Source organism: Ptychodera flava, chromosome 12 (genome assembly GCF_041260155.1).
Source record: "Ptychodera flava strain L36383 chromosome 12, AS_Pfla_20210202, whole genome shotgun sequence".
Taxonomy (NCBI): domain Eukaryota; kingdom Metazoa; phylum Hemichordata; class Enteropneusta; family Ptychoderidae; genus Ptychodera; species Ptychodera flava.
This window is the reverse complement of record NC_091939.1, coordinates 5,625,217-5,644,987: the sequence shown is the minus strand read 5'-3', so window position 1 is coordinate 5,644,987 and position 19,771 is coordinate 5,625,217. Positions and strand designations below refer to the sequence as shown.

General features: G+C 37.7%; 2 protein-coding genes across 2 annotated transcripts; one reads left to right on the top strand and one right to left on the bottom strand.

The window, feature by feature from the left end:
* Positions 1-4,625: 4,625 nt before the first annotated feature.
* Positions 4,626-14,851, bottom strand: LOC139144785 (18S rRNA (guanine-N(7))-methyltransferase-like). Its single transcript, XM_070715555.1, has 10 exons — positions 14,707-14,851; positions 14,575-14,612; positions 11,276-11,371; positions 10,040-10,122; positions 9,565-9,661; positions 8,893-8,989; positions 7,275-7,411; positions 6,873-6,924; positions 6,270-6,418; positions 4,626-4,793 (listed from the first exon to the last, which is right to left on the bottom strand). The coding sequence occupies exons 1-10, from the start codon at positions 14,749-14,751 to the stop codon at positions 4,739-4,741; spliced, it is 849 nt and encodes a 282-aa protein (XP_070571656.1). The 5' UTR covers positions 14,752-14,851; the 3' UTR covers positions 4,626-4,738.
* A 193-nt stretch (positions 14,852-15,044) lies between these two features.
* Positions 15,045-18,168, top strand: LOC139144784 (dnaJ homolog subfamily C member 30, mitochondrial-like). Its single transcript, XM_070715554.1, has one exon. It carries the CDS (start codon positions 15,796-15,798, stop codon positions 16,453-16,455), a length of 660 nt encoding a protein of 219 aa, XP_070571655.1. The 5' UTR covers positions 15,045-15,795; the 3' UTR covers positions 16,456-18,168.
* The last annotated feature ends 1,603 nt before the right edge of the window (positions 18,169-19,771 follow it).

Genomic DNA, 19,771 nt, shown 5'->3' with positions numbered 1-19,771 from the left:
TTGCGAGCTTCGTGTCGAGCAAAATTTGGTGGTTATTTTCAAACCAAAAACGCATTTCCTGACCGTGATTTCAGCATAAACGTTAAAGGGACAAAGTCGCCCATTTTTTCATGTATTTTGTTTGACACGAGACACTTTTTATATTGTTTGACATGTTGAAAGATATTGAATGAATGGGTGACCACGCATATATTCGATACCGGTTTTAGACACGAGACATGAAACCAACGCGAGCATGAATTAATGGTCATGACCATTAATTCATTTTCGCAATGGTTTCATTTAATTTGTCTAAAACCGGTATCGAATATTTGCATGTTCACCCATTCATTCAATATCTTTCAACATGTCAAACAATATAAGTAGTATCTCGTATCAAACAAAATTCATGAAAAATGGGCCACTTTGTCCCTTTAGGCGCATTTATTAACAGAAGCTCTACGTAACAACTATGGTTCTTTGTAAGTAAAGATCCGAAATTTAGTGGATATCGCGATCGGTAGCAAACTGCCAGGCTGTTCAAAGAAACACTCCCAAACAGCAAGCTCTAATATAAACCTACCTACTACGAGGTCTTATTTCTGCAAGACCCTTCTCTTCAACTAATCATGGATAATACATTGTGACCATTACCAAGATTTTGGTCATTTCTTCCCTTCCATTTCATACATAGGGGTCGTACAAATGTCCGTCCCCTGGATGGGACAAGGATAGGGGTGCCTTGGTCTCAGCACAGGTTTCTTCTTGCTATGGTTTATTTTAATACGTTTGGCTATGATATGTATTGCCAATAAAGATTTATACTGTCAACCTTTGGTGTCTTGGTCCAGCTCCAGGGTCTATCGTCTTGTTTGCTTTGGCGCATTAGGCAATCAAACGCATCAGATAATAGACACAACACAGTGACAAAACTTCGCGTAAGATTGTCAAAGAACAAATACGTGAGACAGCGAAGGAGAAAAAGAATTTGTCACAAAACCAGTGCTAACATAAGGCCAAGACACCAACGGTTGGCAGTATAAATCTTCATTGGCAATACGTATCATTGTCAAACGCATTAAAATAAAATAAACAATAGCAAGAAGAAACCTGTGCTGAGACCAAAAACACCCCTATCCCGCCCTTACCCCTGGGGACGCAGATTTGTACGACCCTCTATGTTTCATACAAGTTTATATGCGATAACACGTTTGTTCTGTGCAATTATATATATATATATATATATATATATATATATATATATATATATATATATATACATACATTTTGTGTGTATATACATATATATATATATAACCCTTTAATGCTGAAGGTTTTATATATATATATATATATATATATATATATATATATATATATATATATATATATATATATATATATATATATATATATATATATATAACCCTTTAACGCTGACGGTTTCAAGAAATGGCCTTACTCGGCACATATATGGCATCCTGCCACTTACCAAAACATTGTTCTCGTTCCAAATTCAAATGTGAGTATTTCTCCTACGCTGCTAGGTCAGATGTTAAAGTAATGACTGGCACTTTAAAACAAAATCATGGAGTAGGGATTAAAATAAATACTTATATTTTCCTATCTATCTTCAGAGCGTTCCTCTGATAGATTTCTGTCAATTTCGAGAGTTACAGAAATGAAAAAAAAAATCAACGGGTTAACCATGACAACTTCTGACCCTCATCTCCCCCCCGGCGTATACTAGTCAGTACCACATGCAAAGCACAATTTCACTAAACATACAACTTGTTTGCTAACTATCCGAAAAATCTGCACAGGGATTTTTGATCGATACGTGTTTTATCGAGACCGTTGATGGACTCGGACAAGAAACCGGAAATTCTTATATGTGTGTTTCATAACATTTATATATAATGTATTGTACAGCTATCGTTGATTTGTACTTAAAAGCTTTAATTAATCATTATTTCTAAAAAAGTTTGTGGAAGTCGGAGCAATTCTAAGTATTTTTTCCTTGGAAACATCGAATTAAGGGAACAAAACATCGATGAGTGTCATATATGATATAAATACCCGTAACAGTTTTTGTTTACGTATTTGCTACAAGCCTAATATTTTTGCATGATTACGGTTTGGTTATTCTACACTGTCATTAAAATGCAACGCCTGATGGCCAAGTATATATGGTACAAATGAAAAGGGTACAACTGATGTTCGTTTGTGTTTCCTAACTTGAAAATCTACGTCTTCCACGAGTCACGAGTATCTCTATAATTCTTCACGCTTTATTCGGTTATCGACATTGACTCGACATACTCATGTGTAGTGGTGATAAAAATTTGATAACAACACGTGCGAGACTCTTGCCCGCCCGATGCGATAGTGTTGTGAGCTGCAAACGCGTGCGCCATTTCTGCGCAAATACGACGTTCATGCATGAAATTGTAAGTGAAAAACGCTGTCTACGAAACAATGATATCTCCTTTTTTTAGAAATCATTTGACAGCCATTTACTTTTGGTGATGTGAAAGTGGAGCCATTGACAGTACCGACTACTGTAACTACCACGCTTTCTATGCGATTGCTTCGGACATCGGTTAAAGGGATACAGTCGTCGAAACTGCGCTCCAATACGACCAATGTAAACACTGTATCCAAGGTACTATGGTGATTGGTGAAAGTTAAAACATTTCTGTCATAATCTACATCGTATAATTTAAATGTTGCAGCTATGATGATGAGGTGCATCTAGATATCATGCACGAAATACATTGTAAACAAGAAACTCGCACAGGCGCAGTTCCGACGACAGTTTCCCTTTAAATTAATAACGCAGTGTACAATGGCAAGATCATAATTTGTTACCTGCCTTCGGGACTATGGTTATCATGACGTATTTCATCGTTATCTTGTTGGATTGTTATATGCCTTATGTAGAGCTTATCATCATGTAACGTTGTTTTCCAAGAAGTATGTTGGTAACCACGGTCCCTCCACACACGGGACTGTGTGGTAACACAACTGGACATAAAGCCATCAGTGGCCCAAACTTGCTCGAAACTACTTCACCATTTAGGTCGACACCGGATGGGAAAAGATTAAATTAAACGCACTGTGAACTTGTAAACGGCTAAATTATGATTTATTTCTGAACATTCTGGGCCACAATAGATATAGTTGACAGAGAATTCACTAATCAGAGTTCCAAAAACATTCTCTTCATTACAGAACAGAAATATTTTAGTACACTCAGTTCGCTGTAAAAGTTCAATATAGTTTTGGTTTTCGTCAAGTAACTGCGTTACTCGAAAAGATAAAGGTCACATTAAAACCACATAAGCTTGTATGTAGCCGAGGTTGAGAGATATTCCATTGAAAAGTCATCGACCGAACACGGTCATTTCAATATTTGTCCGCCTCGGCCACGTTAACTGAAATTCATAATGTGATAGGAATACTAAGTTGACGTGAAAGTTCCCGAGGAACTGCTGGCAAGATGCAAGTCTTTTGCGATACATGCAGGTTTGGTAAAAATTCACAAGGTAATTATCTGACCCTGATATTTCTATGTACTTGTTCCAAGAGATAAAACTTTGACGCGTTTCTGAGGATTGAACAACTTTGGGAATTTGCTGCATGTGATTGTTCAGCACGGGATATACTTTGTGTAAACTTTAAGACTCAACGTCATCTTTGTTTTGAAGATCGCGACGTGAGTGTCCTTAAAATTTCATTGGTCTTCGGACAAGTTTATTTGATAGTATGGATGACTACAGAGGCAATCATGACAATAACGGTTTCCAGGCGACTTTTCACTTCATAGCGCTTCTTATCCAACGTTGCGAAAAGGTAGACTGTAGGGTTCAACTTTGAAGCCACGTTTACGTACGTTTCAAGAGACAAATAAAACTGTGATGTCAGCGGCAGATACGTGCTGATATTGCAGCACGTTTTGCGTTATTAAAGGTATACTATCACCTGTTCCAATTTTGCCACAGTTACCATAGGAAGAGAAAATCTAAACAATCATAGATTTTAAGCGGGTGGCTGCTTTTTAAAAACAGCGCCCTCACACGGACATTTTGAATACCAAGGAACGCCCCATTGACCATATATGGGCATATTTAGAATACAGGTGACTGTATACCTTTATTGTGTAAAGATGTCCTTGAAGACGACATTCAAAAAATATGTCACTTTGAAACAAGTCACCTAGGCCTACAGACAGATCATGTCTAGAATGAACCTGAGCAATCATTGGTTTTGATTGGTGGAAATGCTGTTGTTTGTCACAAATGCTGTTGTTTGTCAAGCAGAATTGCAGCCCTTCCTGGGAGTCCTACATGATGAATTTGTTTGTCGTTGAGAAAGCTGTTTAAAGGATTCTTGAAGCAATATGTGCAAAATTTATAAAAAAAGATGCAAATTAAAATCTTATGCCAATGTCCCCTAGTCCAAGGACAGCCAAACAAAAGTTTGAAAGCTGTCAGAACAGCTATCCTGTGTTGTGTTTTAAGGAGTTCTTCCATGCCAAATTTTGTCAAGAACTTTTGTGCACAGTACTGTTTGAGGAAGGGGCTTTATTTTTTAAAATCACCACTACACACTTTAAAAGAGAGAAAACAACAACGGAATATAGATTCTCATTTGAAAATGTTAAAACATTTTATTTCTTTGTCACTGAAAGACTGATAAATTACAAAACATGTCATGAAATGTTTGGGTTGTAAATACAGCTGCTCAATCCTGGAAATTAAAATTTTCCGGATCTCCTCCTTCCGGTAAACTTGGAATCAGGCCTCACATCCCTGTAGAGAAACAAATAAGTTATGGAGGATGAAAGAGGTTACTTTGATAGTTAAAAATATGGCTGAGAATACACTTTTCTTCCAATTTCTACCATCTGTCCAGACTTATCGTCATCAAACTTGTCAAATGCTGTGGAATGGAATCATGTAAATTCTCATGATCGCAATAGCTCTACCAGTTTCATTCACAAACTTGAGAACTTTAAATCCTGTTTGCCTGACTGATGTCTTGACACAGTCCATTATTGATTTTCATGCCATGTCTATTACCTGCCAAGTCAGTACAAAGTACAAGTCAGTATTGAGCCAAAACCTATTTTCACCAACTTGGCATACCTCAAATGCATAAATGGAACACACTCATGCTAAGATTTGCAGTTTGAGCACTTGACAATCCATAGAACATGGTGTATGTCACTGGCCTTGACTGACTATTATGTACATTGCTGAATCTGGCAGACTTGGCAGGACAGTGGCCCCCGAATACCAGTAGAACACACTGGCCTCGCCAATCAATGCAAATTACACTGACGTAGCAGGATTTGGCTCAATTAACTAATTTAAAATAAAATTTTAGAATGTAACATACATAAAAATACCGCAATTATACGGTGTCGCTCAAATTTGATCAGAATTGGTACATACCAGTATGGGTACCAAAGATCAACAATAAATGTTGTTTCTATCTGTTCAGTGCAGGAAAATTCTACGTTGATGTTATGACAATGATTTCTGCACAGTACAACCAGAAAAACAACAAGAAATATTTAAACCAGAAAAACAAGAATGACAAAAGTAATTAAGGTCTGAAACTTTAGGTACTGAAGGTCAACTTTAGCAACATGCATAGCAGAAAGGCAGCTAGCCCCCCTTAGTTTGACCATAGGCGATCTTCCTCCCCTCCACTGACGGTCTTCCTCCCCTCTACTGTCTATGGTTTGAGCAGGTCTGTTAATATGTAACAGTTCATAAACAATGACAGGAAATGACTCAAGTCAGTGGAGTAAGATTGTTTCAAGCCTGTTTCAGAATTTCGCTTTTTCTTACCTCATTTGCACATTTTTGACACTGATGTGTTCATTTGAACAAATTCACATCTCAACCCCTACATCTACCTGTACACCAAATACTAAGACAGTAGCTTTGGCGATATGGGAGCCTTTGTGTGTGACGGACATACATCTGCACATACCCACAAATATACAGACACTTAGACTCATCATGTAAGCTCTTTTTGATATTTATATATAAAACCAAATATGAGCTAAAAAGCGCCCTCTAACAGCCCACAAATACAGCTAGATACATTTTTTGACCATTGCACTCCAGTTATTACTCTCCTTAGGGCTTTCAGTCTTATTCTTGTAGTATTTCACAAATTTTAACGCGTCCTAAAACTGATGCAGAGAGTCTGAAGAAATGTTTGTAAGACTTCACACTGACTTATTTTTTCACTATCAATCAAATTATACTCACCTTCCTTGCCGCCGCCTCCTCTCCTTCTTCTCCAGAATCCAATCCCTGGATTTCTTCACAGATTTTCTGTCTTTCCTTCTTTTGCCCATATCTCTGGCATTGCTGTAGGCCACTTGTGTCTGTGCACCTTTCCCTTCAGTGCCCAGACCCTATCAAAGTGCAAAACAATTTTTATTTCAGTAAACCATGTCCCAGTGAGAGAATATTGAAAATAAAGTCATGATATATTCAGTGATGTAAAAACATGAAAGTAGGAATTGAAGAGATGTTGAAGAGTATCAAAATTGCATCAAAAATCAAATGTGTAATGTCAGTGAAAACAAGTGGTGACTTTGTAATACATGTCCATTATTTCACAGCTTGTCAACATAGCATCTGTATGTCGGAAATTGTTGTTCACATTTGAATTCTACTCCAGACTGGAATTCACTTGTCTACAACAACAATGCAGTCTACACATGTACAGGCTGAGTTGACAAGCTGAATACTGGTATCTTAACATGCTCTGGGAGTAGAATAAGAAATTGTAGTTGACAGTAAAAACGATAATGGCGATTTAAAGTTTAAGCTACTGTTCCTGTAAAAGAATGTCTGAGATGTTACCTTTGGCAGCTGCTGATTGGCTTGTCCTCCGGCAAACAAACAAAGGAACATTCTGCAAAGGAAATGACAGGAAAAAGTACATATACAAACTACGCATAAACTGACCAAGCGACAACAATAGAAATAGGGATGTTGGAAAAGGCAATGGTACTGCAGTAGATGAGGATACCTTCAGTCAAAACAATGGGTGTAAAATGGATGGAGTCAAGGGCCAAACAAAAAGCATGATAAATCAATGAAAATTTCAACCATGCATGGAAGAATCTTCTGTTTTTTGGTGGGAATAATTTACACCCAAGAAATACACAAAACATTGTAATTTTACACATATTCACTATTAATCTGATCTGAACATATCAACAGACTCTTATCAACAGTGAGGGCTGAAACAGACATACTGACTTTTTGGCTTTTGTACTGTTGGGGAAATCCACCACCATTCCGCCGGTAAATCCAGCTTTCATTGCTTGTGTTGTGATCAGCTCAACTTGTGAAGAGTTCTCCGGGTAGAACTGAAATACAGCTCGACTGCCTCTTCTCTGTTGGTGAAATGAAAAGAGGCAACATATGTCAGCAGAGATAGCAAGTCAGTTTGTATTAGCTTTCCAGTTCTGTGACGCTTATTCTTTCACAAAGCTAATTTTTAAAATGATACAAACATTTGAAATCTTGAAACGGTGACAGAAATACTGAATGATATATAGCAAATGATTAACAATATACAGTAACAAATTTTTGTCATCCTTTTACATTGGAAAGCAAAATACACACAAAACTGGTCAATTCTTCATAATTTTTGCAAACAAAGGCCTTTTCTGATTACATGCCTGCTTTAAATAGTAACACATGATAGCTAGGACAAGATCATGATTTGATGTCTGCTGCAAGGGATGGTGCTCATGACAGTAATATTGATGATGCCTGAGCTAAAGGTGAGAGTCTCTTAAACCAGGTTTTACCACTTTTTCAATATACCATGTGACTAATTCTAAGCCAATCACCATAATTGAGTGATACATGAGGTGTAATAAACATGTATGACCTTACAATGGGTCTGATATTGCAACCATCAAGGACTAAATGAGTCCGATATTGCAACCATCAAGGACTAAATGAGTCCGATATTGCAACCATCAAGAACTGAGCTCTTTATGACAATAACAAGTGTATATTGTCACCAGTGTCAATTAATTAGGGACCATCTCAGATTGTTCATGAAGTTCTGCAAATAAAATTTGTTTCTTTCATTCAAAATACCCTCCCTCTGGTCAGAGTTTTGCGAAGCAAAGTGTTGACGTCTGATTGTAGGAAAATGTGATGGCTTGGATATTGGATATTGCTATTGGAAATCTACATAGGTAACCATTGCATCATCAAGTTAACAAAATGACAAAGTTCAATGATTAAAACATATTTACCATAAAGACTTTGTTAGAGGTTTTTGAATGTATTTTGTTTGGGTAGTAGATAAAAATATGTAAATGCATGAGTGTTCGTAGTCACAGGTATAGATACAGGCATTTGGGTCTACTGTGATTTTGAATTACAGATCTGTCTCCTTTTTTCTCAGTTTTCTTCTGTCATGCTACTGTGACATTTTGGCTAAATTGCACATCATTGTGTGCATGTTCCTTCTACAAACAGTGTGATTAACACGACATGGTGATGGATGAAAGTACGTAGATGTTCGGAAAAAATAAAAGAGTTACACCAGTGCTTCACTTCATTATTGCCATGACATTCAGGAAATGAAAGTTATGTATGCTCTACCTATAGGATGTTTATTGCTGACATTCAGACCACTGGGACAGAGTAGAATCAGCCAGGACTTCTTTCAAGATCTTCCTATCATAACATTCTTGTGGTCACAAAAATGCATCATTAATTTCACACATTGCATTGTGTGCGAAGCTGTCTTCCCCTCATAAGATTGAAGTTTGCATTTTTGAACTACCGCAACAATTTCAGACTGTCCCTCAGAGCCACCTGAAGATGACAACATGGCTCTCGAGTGACTTACCATAGCACTGTACAGTGTACTGAAAAACTTGTATAATCTCTTTGGTGGACTGTGAGTTTTCTTGTCTGCATTACATAACCACTGTAAAGCTGAAATACTACAAAATAACAAAAATATTTGATTCTATCACGCAGAGTGTCCATTTAATTTGAAAGAAACATTACTATTAACAGTAACAATATGAAAGATGAATTTTTATTTTTTTGTCTTTTCGATATAATTTTTTGCAAAAAAACAGCAAAAAGACCAATTGCATACTGGTTTACTTAAGATACCAAAAAATCAGAAGTGAAAACACTACCACGCTATTGCCTATCACGGTACTTATTACATGGCGAGGCCGGGGGTATAAATGTTGGAAGGTAATATTGTACGCCTTGAAACTGAAACAGAAAGACTTACAATTTTACTCAAACTTTTCTCTAAGTAGCTTTAAACCTTTTGTTCCAAATCCAGATTAAAAATTCGGGGTCATTTTGCATATTTTAGTATCAGAGAAACAAATTACTGAACAGTTACTGACACTTGAAATTAAAACTGCTTGTTATCTGTATGTTCATTCTTCAGGGAAAAAAATTACATTTTCAACCGGCACAAAGGCAAGAAGGTGAGAATTAAATGAATTGCTCTAGCTTTAAATCAAGTTTACAATCCACACCACATGACACTTACCTAATGACTCCATCAAATGTTCCTGGCCTGAAAAACATTCCCTGTCCCATGTCAGCAAGGAATATGTCACCTTCGACTTCCCTCTCAACAGCAACATCTACATTGTCGATATTGAAAATTGCAGGTCACTATTACTACAGAAGACTATGGACAAACTAACACACAAACACAATAAAAACTGGGAAAAAATATTTATTTCAAAGAACTGCTTTTTTTAAATTCGACCGAGAGAAAAGATTTTCAAGATACTGAAAGGTCCTAGTTTTTAGTTTTTTTGAATCAAAGTTACTAAATTTCACAAATCATCCAAATTTAAGATGTTTCTTTAGTTGGCAACAATTGTCATAATCAAAGCTTGACTATGAACTTATCACAAAAACCGCAAAAAATTGGTATTTCTAAGAGTAACAGATCTCTGTGTTGAGAGTGTAAATAGTAAGTGGGAAGTGTAAGTAGTCATTGAAGTAAGACTTACCAAGCATATGTGAACTTATATCCAAACCAACCCAGACGTGATCTTGCATTGTTAAGGCTTCTCCACTCAAACCAGAGCCACAGCTGTTAAAACAATATGGCGATTTGTAAGGAAATATATTGTAAGGTTTCAATTCTCCATGATCTGTGAACGTTGATTACTTTGCAATGCATGTTATTACAACTTGTATGGAGGTGGAGCATTTGGATGATCAGAAATAGACATTCATTTAGGATTCAGTGAGTGAGAAATATCAATAGTAAGGTTTTCTTCTGCAAATATTTAAAGCGCATGTATATAAACAGGACACACTGCGACACATTGAGGCTGTTTTCCTGTTGATTAAGATTGCAGCTCATGAATTGAAAGCATGCTCTTCTGAAGGAAAATAGCTGTGGAGCACAGGAAGATACAACTTTTGTTTGTTGCACTTTGTATGCAGCCGACTACTTATCATCAACAAAACTGTAATACGGATACTTCACTCTAACTGTAAAATGTTACCTGCCTCAGGCGCCGCCGGGCACTGATTTCCTATTTTCCTTCAATCGATGATGTGAGGGCATTATTGTCATGGTAATAATAATTGATCACTACTCTACTGCTTATTTGGTGTATTGATTTACACACATTTTGATCTCAGTTATTCAAGTGTACAACCTAGATATGTGATTCAGTATTTGTGTATCACATTATCAACTTTACCTTGAAATAGGTTGTAATAAGATGCATTTCCCTGCTGGCCAAGTTGGGCTGTCATGCATCCTGCTTGTTATAATCAACTTACTGCTTTACGACTGCGCTAAGTCAAATGGCCCAGTCAAAATGCTCCTACGGAAATTTTATGTGAAACATTAGTGCTTCACTATTGCTAAAATACACAAATTCATAACACTGCCAGTGAGGCAGTAAAACTAACTGACATTGTTCTCCTCTTCCTTTTAAAGGTATACTGTCACCTGTTCCAATTTTGCCCCAGTTACATGTACCATGGAAAGAGAAAATCTAACCAATCCCAGATTTCAAGTGGGTGGCCGCTTTTTAAAAACAGCACCCTAACATGGGCATTTTGAATACCAAGGAACGCCCCTTTGACCATACATGGGCATATTTAGATTACAGATCACTGTATATCTTTAAGCTAAATGAATGGTTCTGACATCAGGTAGCAAAGAGCATTCATAAATGATTAAAATAGACAAGATGTAGTTATCTGTTGGTTAGATTCAACTTTACCCTAAATCAAGGATGTAACACGGTGTGTCTTCCGGTAATGCCAGTAATTCCACAGCCCTCTCGGACATCTGTTGCTGGATCTCAATCATACGAGAACTGATTAAATAGGACAAAGACACGAATTTAGATATGTTGATGATAGACAATGGCTGACAGTTGCTGAAAACTGAGTATGATGTCTTGCTTACTAATCATCAACCATTTAGTGGCAACTACTTATGCAACTGCAGTGACAACCACAAATGGTATAAACAAAGGTTTCTACAATAACAGACGAAGCATGCATGAGATACTTCTGATTTTGTCTTCTTTTTAACATAACTGAGGCAAAGCCTTTATAACTTTGACTCTAGTGCTGACACACAGTCCCCCCAGCCACTGTGGCTGATGTATAACAGTAGGATCGTCCAACTGAATGAACTGAACTGGAGTTATGGCACAGTGTGTAAAGATTAAACAGTGTATTGCTCATGACAGAACATGTGATTGCTACCATGGATTCCAAACTATCACTGGAAGGCTTGATGACAAAGACTTGATGACAACAATACTGAAGACGGCCAATATGTATATGGTGACAACAATGTGTAGCTGTCATTGAAAGGTCAAAGTGGCGTTGAATTCTTCACAGTTTCTACATCAATATTATACAATATGGCACAGACGTTCTATAACTTTAGTGATCTGATGCAGATCTAGGTAAACAGTCAGTACCAATGGGTGGGTACCAGTCAAATTGCACCCTTTCAAACCTGCCCACAACCAACTTGCCCGATTCCAACTCGCGACACCAACTCAACCAATGCCAACTCGCCCGATACTATTTTGCAATTTATATGAGTACCTGGTATGTATAAAAATGTTTTATTTCTTAAAACAGCCTACGACAAATATTTCTAGTATTGAGAACCACAGGTGCGGGCTTGAAATATGTGCCAACACGGAAAGGTTTTATTTGCGAATTTCACATTTGCAAATCTCTTGAAAGAAATTTTGTTCGGTTTCTTTACGTATAGGGAAAGTTACTGCAGTTACTGGGTCACGTCTTTAGGAACAGCAGGACCGTCTTTCACGAGTGACTGGCCTGGCATGAAATTATCTGGCCTCAGGCCATCAGGTTAGCATACATGGAATCTACAACCTTATTACTACATCTCAAACAATGGGTGAGTTGGCATCGGGCCAGTTGGTTCTGGATGAGTTGGAAAAGGTGCGAGTTGACTTTACTTATAGTTTAATATTGTCACTTCATGGTCTACCATAGCAGCAGTGCTGTAGCTTGACGTTTTGCCTGGGTAATTGGGTCAGATGGCAAAAATCTGGTTTTGCCGTCCAACCCATATACCCAGGTAAATCCTCGAGCTAGAGCACTGCAGCTTGGTCTGCCACACAATGCGGTGAATCAGCTGGGAGGGGGCCAGTATATTGATTCTAACTGTGCTGTTTCTTGGTCGCACTGCAGTGTTGTAGCTGGCGGCTTTACCGACTAGCCTTCCTTAACGTCACTACAATTAAACTGTTTCTATGACACCATGGCGCTACAAACGGACTACTGCCCCATAAGACTAGCATGTCATGCATGATCGTTTTTAGCTGTCGGTCCATACATGTTGCTGTCGCTGCAAAATTGTAGCGCTACAGTGAGGCGGTTGGTGATTTTTGGTTTTTGCGACTTTGCTCACCAGTAGCGCTACAATGCCAAAGGCCCTGAAGAGGCTAAAATAATAATAATAATAATATTTTATTGCTTGCTTGTAAATATAGGATTTACATCACATTTGTGGCAATAAAAGTGTGATACAAAAATAAGTTAAAATTTTCTTCAATAAAGATAAAGTATTACAGTATAATAATAGTAGCTAATAATAAATATAACTAGGTATTTCTTTGTTTGTATAAAGTAAAAATATAATCTGCAAGTTGTTCATTAAAAGAGAACTCTTGTTTTGTTAGTAGAGAAATGAGCTGATTTTCAGTATTGTCGTTTGGGAAGTTGATTTTACTGAAAAAGTTCTTTCTTTGGACTTTGTATTTCTGACAGACTAATAAAAAGTGTGTTTCATCTTCAATACTGTTGGTGTTACACTGATTGCAGTATCTTTCAGTAATTGGGGTTTTTGGAACAGTGTGTCTTCCTTTTTCAATTGCTAGATCATGATTGCTAATGCGAAGTTTGGTGAGTAATTTTCTTTTCTCACCTTGTAACTGTGTTAAGTAGGGTTCTAATCTAAAATTATGCTTTATTTTGGCATACATTCTTAGTTTACTATTTTCATCAGTGATCAATTTTTTCCAAAAGACCTCATAATTGTTTGTTAAATTTGTTTTCATTAATCCAGTTATAACTTTGTGGTGTTTAAGTGATGGAGCTTTATCAAGGAGAAAGTCCATTCCATTGTCTTTAATTAAAGCACTTAAACAGTTAAACCAGGATCTATTGTTAGTGTTGTTTACCATTTGCTCCAGAAAAGCTTCTTAGCGAGATTATAATGTGGCAGTTGTACGATATGAAGCCAGTGTTTAACAATATTAAGTTTGATCTCAAGTAGAAGTGGGAATTGTCCTAGTTCACCCCTCACAGCGGCATTACAAGCTTGTCTATTACACTGTAAAATGTTCTTACAAAATTTGAGGTGAGTTTTTTCAATTGCTGATTTATCCCACTTCTTGTAGTCCATGAAATCTTGTCCCCAAATCTCTGAGCCATACAGTAAAACAGGTTTAATGAAAACATTGAATAGATGTAGGGAAAATTTTATCTTTTAAAATAAGCGCATCCCACTGGACCAGGCGTGTTGATGTGAAATGCTACATATTTACTGCATTTGGTCGTACCGATTTATTACTACTGAAGACTAAACACTATTCTACACTAACCTTGTCGTTTATGGGCCTTGGAATTTGTTCAAATACGTCGATCCCGTTCCGAAACATTTCTGGGAGCCGCCATTACCAACTTCCGGTATGCAGTAAATATGTAGCATTTCACATCAACGCGCCTGGTCCAGTGGGGTGCGCTTCACCTCTACAGGGTCATCGGCATTGTAGCGCTACATACTGGTGAGCGAAGTCGCAAAAACCAAAATTCACCGACCGCCTCACCGTAGCGCTACAATTTGACTTGTACGACTTTCAACGTAAAAGTCGTAAAAATGGATGTACAATTGCATGTATGGACCGACCGACAGCTAGACTGTTTGTTGCCACTGGCTGTGCAAGCAGCTATCTGCGCGTAAAAAACACGTGCGCTACATTACATTTACACTGCAGCTGATACGGAACCCACCATCACTACTCACTTTGAGGTGTATTTTCTAGCTTCATCTTCGCTGTAGAACTGAAAGAAATTGAACGGTGACAGATGAACGGTCAGTTTTAAGAATCAACAGCATGAAATAAAAAAAAATATTGATAATATTTGAAATTATTACCAATTCTGGAGGAGCTTGATGTTCTGGACGCCTACCGGAAGCCATTTTGCCGTTCGGTCTTGGCGAGTCGACTTATCGAGTTGAGGGCAGTTTTCGTGTTATCTGTATTTCCCATTCTTGATAAAATTTCGATTCATGGTGTGAGACAGGGGACAACTTATCTGGGATTTCCCGGTTATTTTCACATGGGAAGTTGATTTTCATCCCAATACATGAACTGCTATGGTAGATTTCATTTTTTCACACTCTGAAACCCCTATCATATTTGGTTTGGTCCCAGTGGAGAGACGCCCGACAAAACAATCAACCGCACAAAATTTCACTCGTTTCAGTTGCATATGCAGTTCCGGATTCTAAAGATTCTGGTCACTTTCGACGATATTTATACAGTAAGAGTTAAAAAATGGCTCTTAGTTAGTGAAAAAGGTCATTTGAAGTAAGGAAAGGGCGTGTAATAGAAGATCAGAGGTTTTTGATGTCCTTGAAAAAATGAAATCCGACAATTAGCTAAATTATATTTTGTTTGACCTCTTTCCCTGGCCAAGCTTGAAAGTGTCACGCAGTTCGTTTCATGTCACGTCTGTTCGACTGTCAACCAGCAGGTGCGAGATCGAGAAGCAGAGACATTTGACTAGAAGGGTCAGTGTATGGATCGTCGGCGTAAAAATCGTCATCCTTATGTAGACAGTTTTAAAACAGTATGACAACTCAAGTGATTTTAGGCTGATATGGTATCAAACGTTCAAAATACAGTGAGGTAAAAATCGCCGGCCGGCAAGAAGACTTTGACCTTTGGGACTGCCCAGCCAGATCGTTGTACCGTGACTATGAAACCCGGTGGAGTGGCTTTTTCTTGATCACCAGTCCATTATAGAGAAGCGAGAACAGGAAAGGTGTGTATCTAAGCGGAAAACTTTATTGAATGAGTGGGTAGATTTACTGTCATTCACAATAAGCCTTTCGTGGTCGGGGTCAAGTTACGCAAGCGAGGAGCTGCCATTTTGACCCTCACTGCATACAGCGGTCAGTGCCTCTCTGCAATCTAAGACGAGGTTTCTATGCGGGTTTTCTTCACATTTACTGAAGGCCATGTTCAAGTTGACGCTACCATCATCTCTGAGCAGATGTCTTGCTGGTGCAAGGACATACAGGACTAGTACATATTTACTTCAAGCTTCTAGACCAGCTGTAAACAAACGCAAGAACTATTATGATGTTCTAGGTGTCTCTGCGAAGGCGACCCATGCGCAAATTAAAAGTGCTTTCTACTCTTTGTCCAAAATGTACCACCCTGATGTGAATCAGGGTGATGTCTCAGCGAGTTTGAAATTCTCTGAAATCACTGAAGCCTACAATGTACTTGGGAACCATACCCTGAGAAGGCGCTATGACAAAGGAATACTCGGCCCAAGAGATTTCAGAGGGGAAGTCAAACCAGAGCGAACGAGCGCCCCCATGAAGAAAGAAGGGAACATCTACACAGGCACCATGAAAAACAGCAGAGGTGAAACTGTGTTTGATTTTGATGAATTTTATCGACATACCTACGGAGCGCAGCTGGCGGAGGAACAGCGAAGGCGAAGACTGAGGGAACATTTCAAACAGATGGAGCAGGTTAAACAGAAAAAAGAAAATAAGTTACTTATTGGAGAAACTGGACTTCTGATAGGAGGGGCAATGCTAGTTTATCTCATTTATATCCTAGGTTTTAAAGATCCAATACAAAGTGTGAAGAAATTGGAAAAATAATGATATCGTCAGTTACTATTAGGCAAGGCAAGCTGTTCTCTTTTGGTTAGAAAGGTCTTCAAGATGTGAAGTTTCGTGTATATTTTACGTTGAATAATTGGATAAATCAAAAATTTTCTCATTATTTTATTGTGTGTTTATAATGCCACCTCCGTAGAGTGAATGTAACGTTAACTTTTGATGATATTTTATGTATTTTTCTCAAGGTGAGCCTGTAAATTTGTGCATTCTTCTTCTAAAAGCAAGTCAAAACGCTGCAAAACACTGCAGTATGTGTAATGTGCAAGGTAATTGTTTATGGAATGAATTATGGTCCAGCCTAATTTCATAAAGTCAACAATAACATATGGACATTACACTCATATAAGGTGTGTGTACAAGTTGAACACTAGGCCTATTGACATGATTTCTGAAGCAGCAGTAGAAACTTGAAATAGATCAAAAATTTCAGATAGAGAGCTTTAAAAGTTTAAGAATTTCTACAAGACATATTTATGACTATGAATTATCTGTGCAGCAATTCCTGTACCCTCAAGAGGTTCCATAAGGTCTTTACTTTCCTTTGTTTGTCCATGTTGATTAAATTATGAAGTTAAATTTCAATACCTCATTCAATATCAGAGAAACTCAGTTTTTTTGAACGATCAAAAGTTCAGCTTAAGATGACACTGGCTGTAGTTGCCCTTTGTAGTTTTTAAAGCACTCTTTTTACTCTGTCTTGATTAAGTAAAGTGTGCATGCAGCTGTTCATTGAAGACAACTTTATTTTTAACTTTATTTAGTATTTTTAATTGAATATCATGATGTTCTTACATTCATATGTGAAAATCTGTCAGTTCTAAAGAATAGAAACAACCAGTGCATGTACTGGTGCAGTGAGTTGAACCGTAGACAGTAGAGGGGGGCCCTCCACTATGGTTGAACTTGCCATTCATACCAGTAGAAAGAGATTCATTTGTGTGCACTGAAGAATGCAGTGGTAACTCTTTTCCATCACAATGAGAAGTTATGTGTGATTTGCAAACTACATCTTGTAAATCTTGATGCATGTATTTTTGCCTCAGCAGATTTTTGGTCTTCACTCATACTCCTTGTAGCTGCAAGGTCAATGATATAGCTATAGTATGCAAAACTGTTCATTTTCATTTTAATGGTCTTCAGCAGAGACCATGGCAGCACTGGCATCCCTTTGAAAGTCAATCACTCAAAATTATGCTCACATTTGACTTGTTTAGGGCGTAACTACAATGTAATTACCACGAGAAAAACTAATCAGAGAACGCATGCCATAATTTGGCAAAATGAATATGAAAGAGCAAGACCAATCACGGGCACTCTGTTGTTCTGAATTGATAGTCTGAATAAACTAAGCTGCTTATATGTAAATACGAACTTTGATGATAACTGTGTAAGAAATTTATAACGGAATGCAGTTCAGATTGAAATGCCTACTTAGCTACAAAACCAGATCAAGGTCGGACGTGACGTGTCTACGGGAACGTCACAAGCAACCACATCGACCGTATTCTTTCGATGCTAAACGTCGCGGCGGAACGACGCACGCATATATACTCGTACTATAGGTACGCGCGCGACCTGCACTGTGTCGTTTCACATATTGATATATATACACAAGGGTATGCAAATCATTTCTCGACGATATTATTTACCGATGAAACGAGTCGAATTCCGTCGCGAAAACGACGTATGAAATTTGAAATGGCATCGTAGCACACATCAAGTTATGAAAATGATAGACATGTAGTAGATATTCGAAATATGACCGAGAATAAATGCATCGCTAATCCTGACTATGTGCGTTACAAATTGCCGTTATCCGGTAGCGACTTTGGATGTTCGAACGTCGCAAAATACGCTAATATAGCAAATGCCGTTCTGCGGTTTCGTCATGCGCAGAAGAAAGGACATATTTTTTATTTCTCTTCGTAGTAAAAACCTTCAAATACAATATTACAAAGAAGAACATTTAATTTTTTTTTCAGTTTTAGTGAAAGCCTTTCGATAGAACCCGGAAGATTATTTCAAATGTGCATTTCTTTTCACTCAGTCTGTTTTGGTCGAACGGAACGTGAACAAGCCTGGCAGGTCAAGGGTTACATTTTCACATTTTTTTCTTTGTTTTCATTCTGTATTTTACGTTCTATCGTCAGTGAGTTACATTTTAAAAATAAAAAATTTGTTTACCTTTTGCGGACGTTTTAGAGGGTAATAGTATCTGTCCCCCCTGTCCCCCCTTTTTTGTAACGCACATCGTCAGGTTCCATGTTCATATGAGCATACCCTTGTATATATATACATCTCTGAGGCCGGAACAGCAGACGACAGTTCAGAGGCGCTCGCTGACCAATTTAATCATAGGCCAATCATGAGAGGATCATTTTTACCGATTGACTTTGCAAGGGATGCCAGTGATGTCATGGTCTCTGCTGGAGGCCATTCACATTTAAATGAGCAGTTTTGTAGACTATAGCTTTATCCTCGACCTCGCGGCTAGAAGGAGTATGGCCAAAAATCTCCGAAGGCAAAAATACTGCATCAAGATTTACTAGACTACAAACTATGCAGAAGATTGCTTTTCAATGGCGAGCTTTGTAGTGATATCGTTCACTTTTATCATTTGATATTGTCTGTGGGTTGCAGGTCTTTATGGTTAAATTCTTGAATTCGACCTGACAAGTCTTGTTAGTCAACATTTATTAATTCCCTCACTATTGTTGCTCCTTTGAAATTGGCTGATACTATTTTTAGGCTTGTAAATGGCAATGAAATACTGCCTGCAGTGTAGGAAGAAGATTTTAAGATGATACCCTAATGCTGTTTCCTTTTTGGAAATATGAATCATAATTTACCCCAGTCATTTTGATAGTCAATATGTACAGTGTATATTTTATAAGAACTTGTCCAGCTCTTCCAGACTGTTATAATAACCATGATTGATGCAGTCATACATGCAATGTTCACCAAATAGCCAACTTGGGCCTAAGGAAGGTTAGTACGCAAGAATGCAGTTTTAATGTTTTCTGTATTACAAGCCTGAGAATTTCAGAGTTATTTATTTTTAAATTGAGATACTCTAACATTTTAGTGTGTTTTATCTCTGCATGTATGATATCAGAATAAAGTTTTAAGAAAGTCAGTATAAGCAATGTACATTCATCAGTAACACACTCAAAATAGACAGCTTGAGCCGATGTACAAACTTTACAAATATGAATTCTTTATACCATGACCTTCAATACGTGTATAGGGAAAGAGGATTGCATATTGGTAATGTGTGTTTTTGTTCCGAAATTTA

Excerpts from the sequence above, each read along its gene's own strand:
- LOC139144784 (XM_070715554.1), top strand. The coding sequence starts at position 15,796 with ATGTTCAAGTTGACGCTACCATCATCTCTGAGCAGATGTCTTGCTGGT.
- LOC139144785 (XM_070715555.1), bottom strand. The coding sequence starts at position 14,751 with ATGGCTTCCGGTAGGCGTCCAGAACATCAAGCTCCTCCAGAATTG. Across the intron at positions 8,990-9,564 it reads ACATTTGATGGAGTCATTAG|TATTTCAGCTTTACAGTGGT; the intron begins GTAAGTGTCATG and ends GTTATTTTGTAG. Across the intron at positions 6,419-6,872 it reads CCAATCAGCAGCTGCCAAAG|GGTCTGGGCACTGAAGGGAA; the intron begins GTAACATCTCAG and ends GCACTTTGATAG.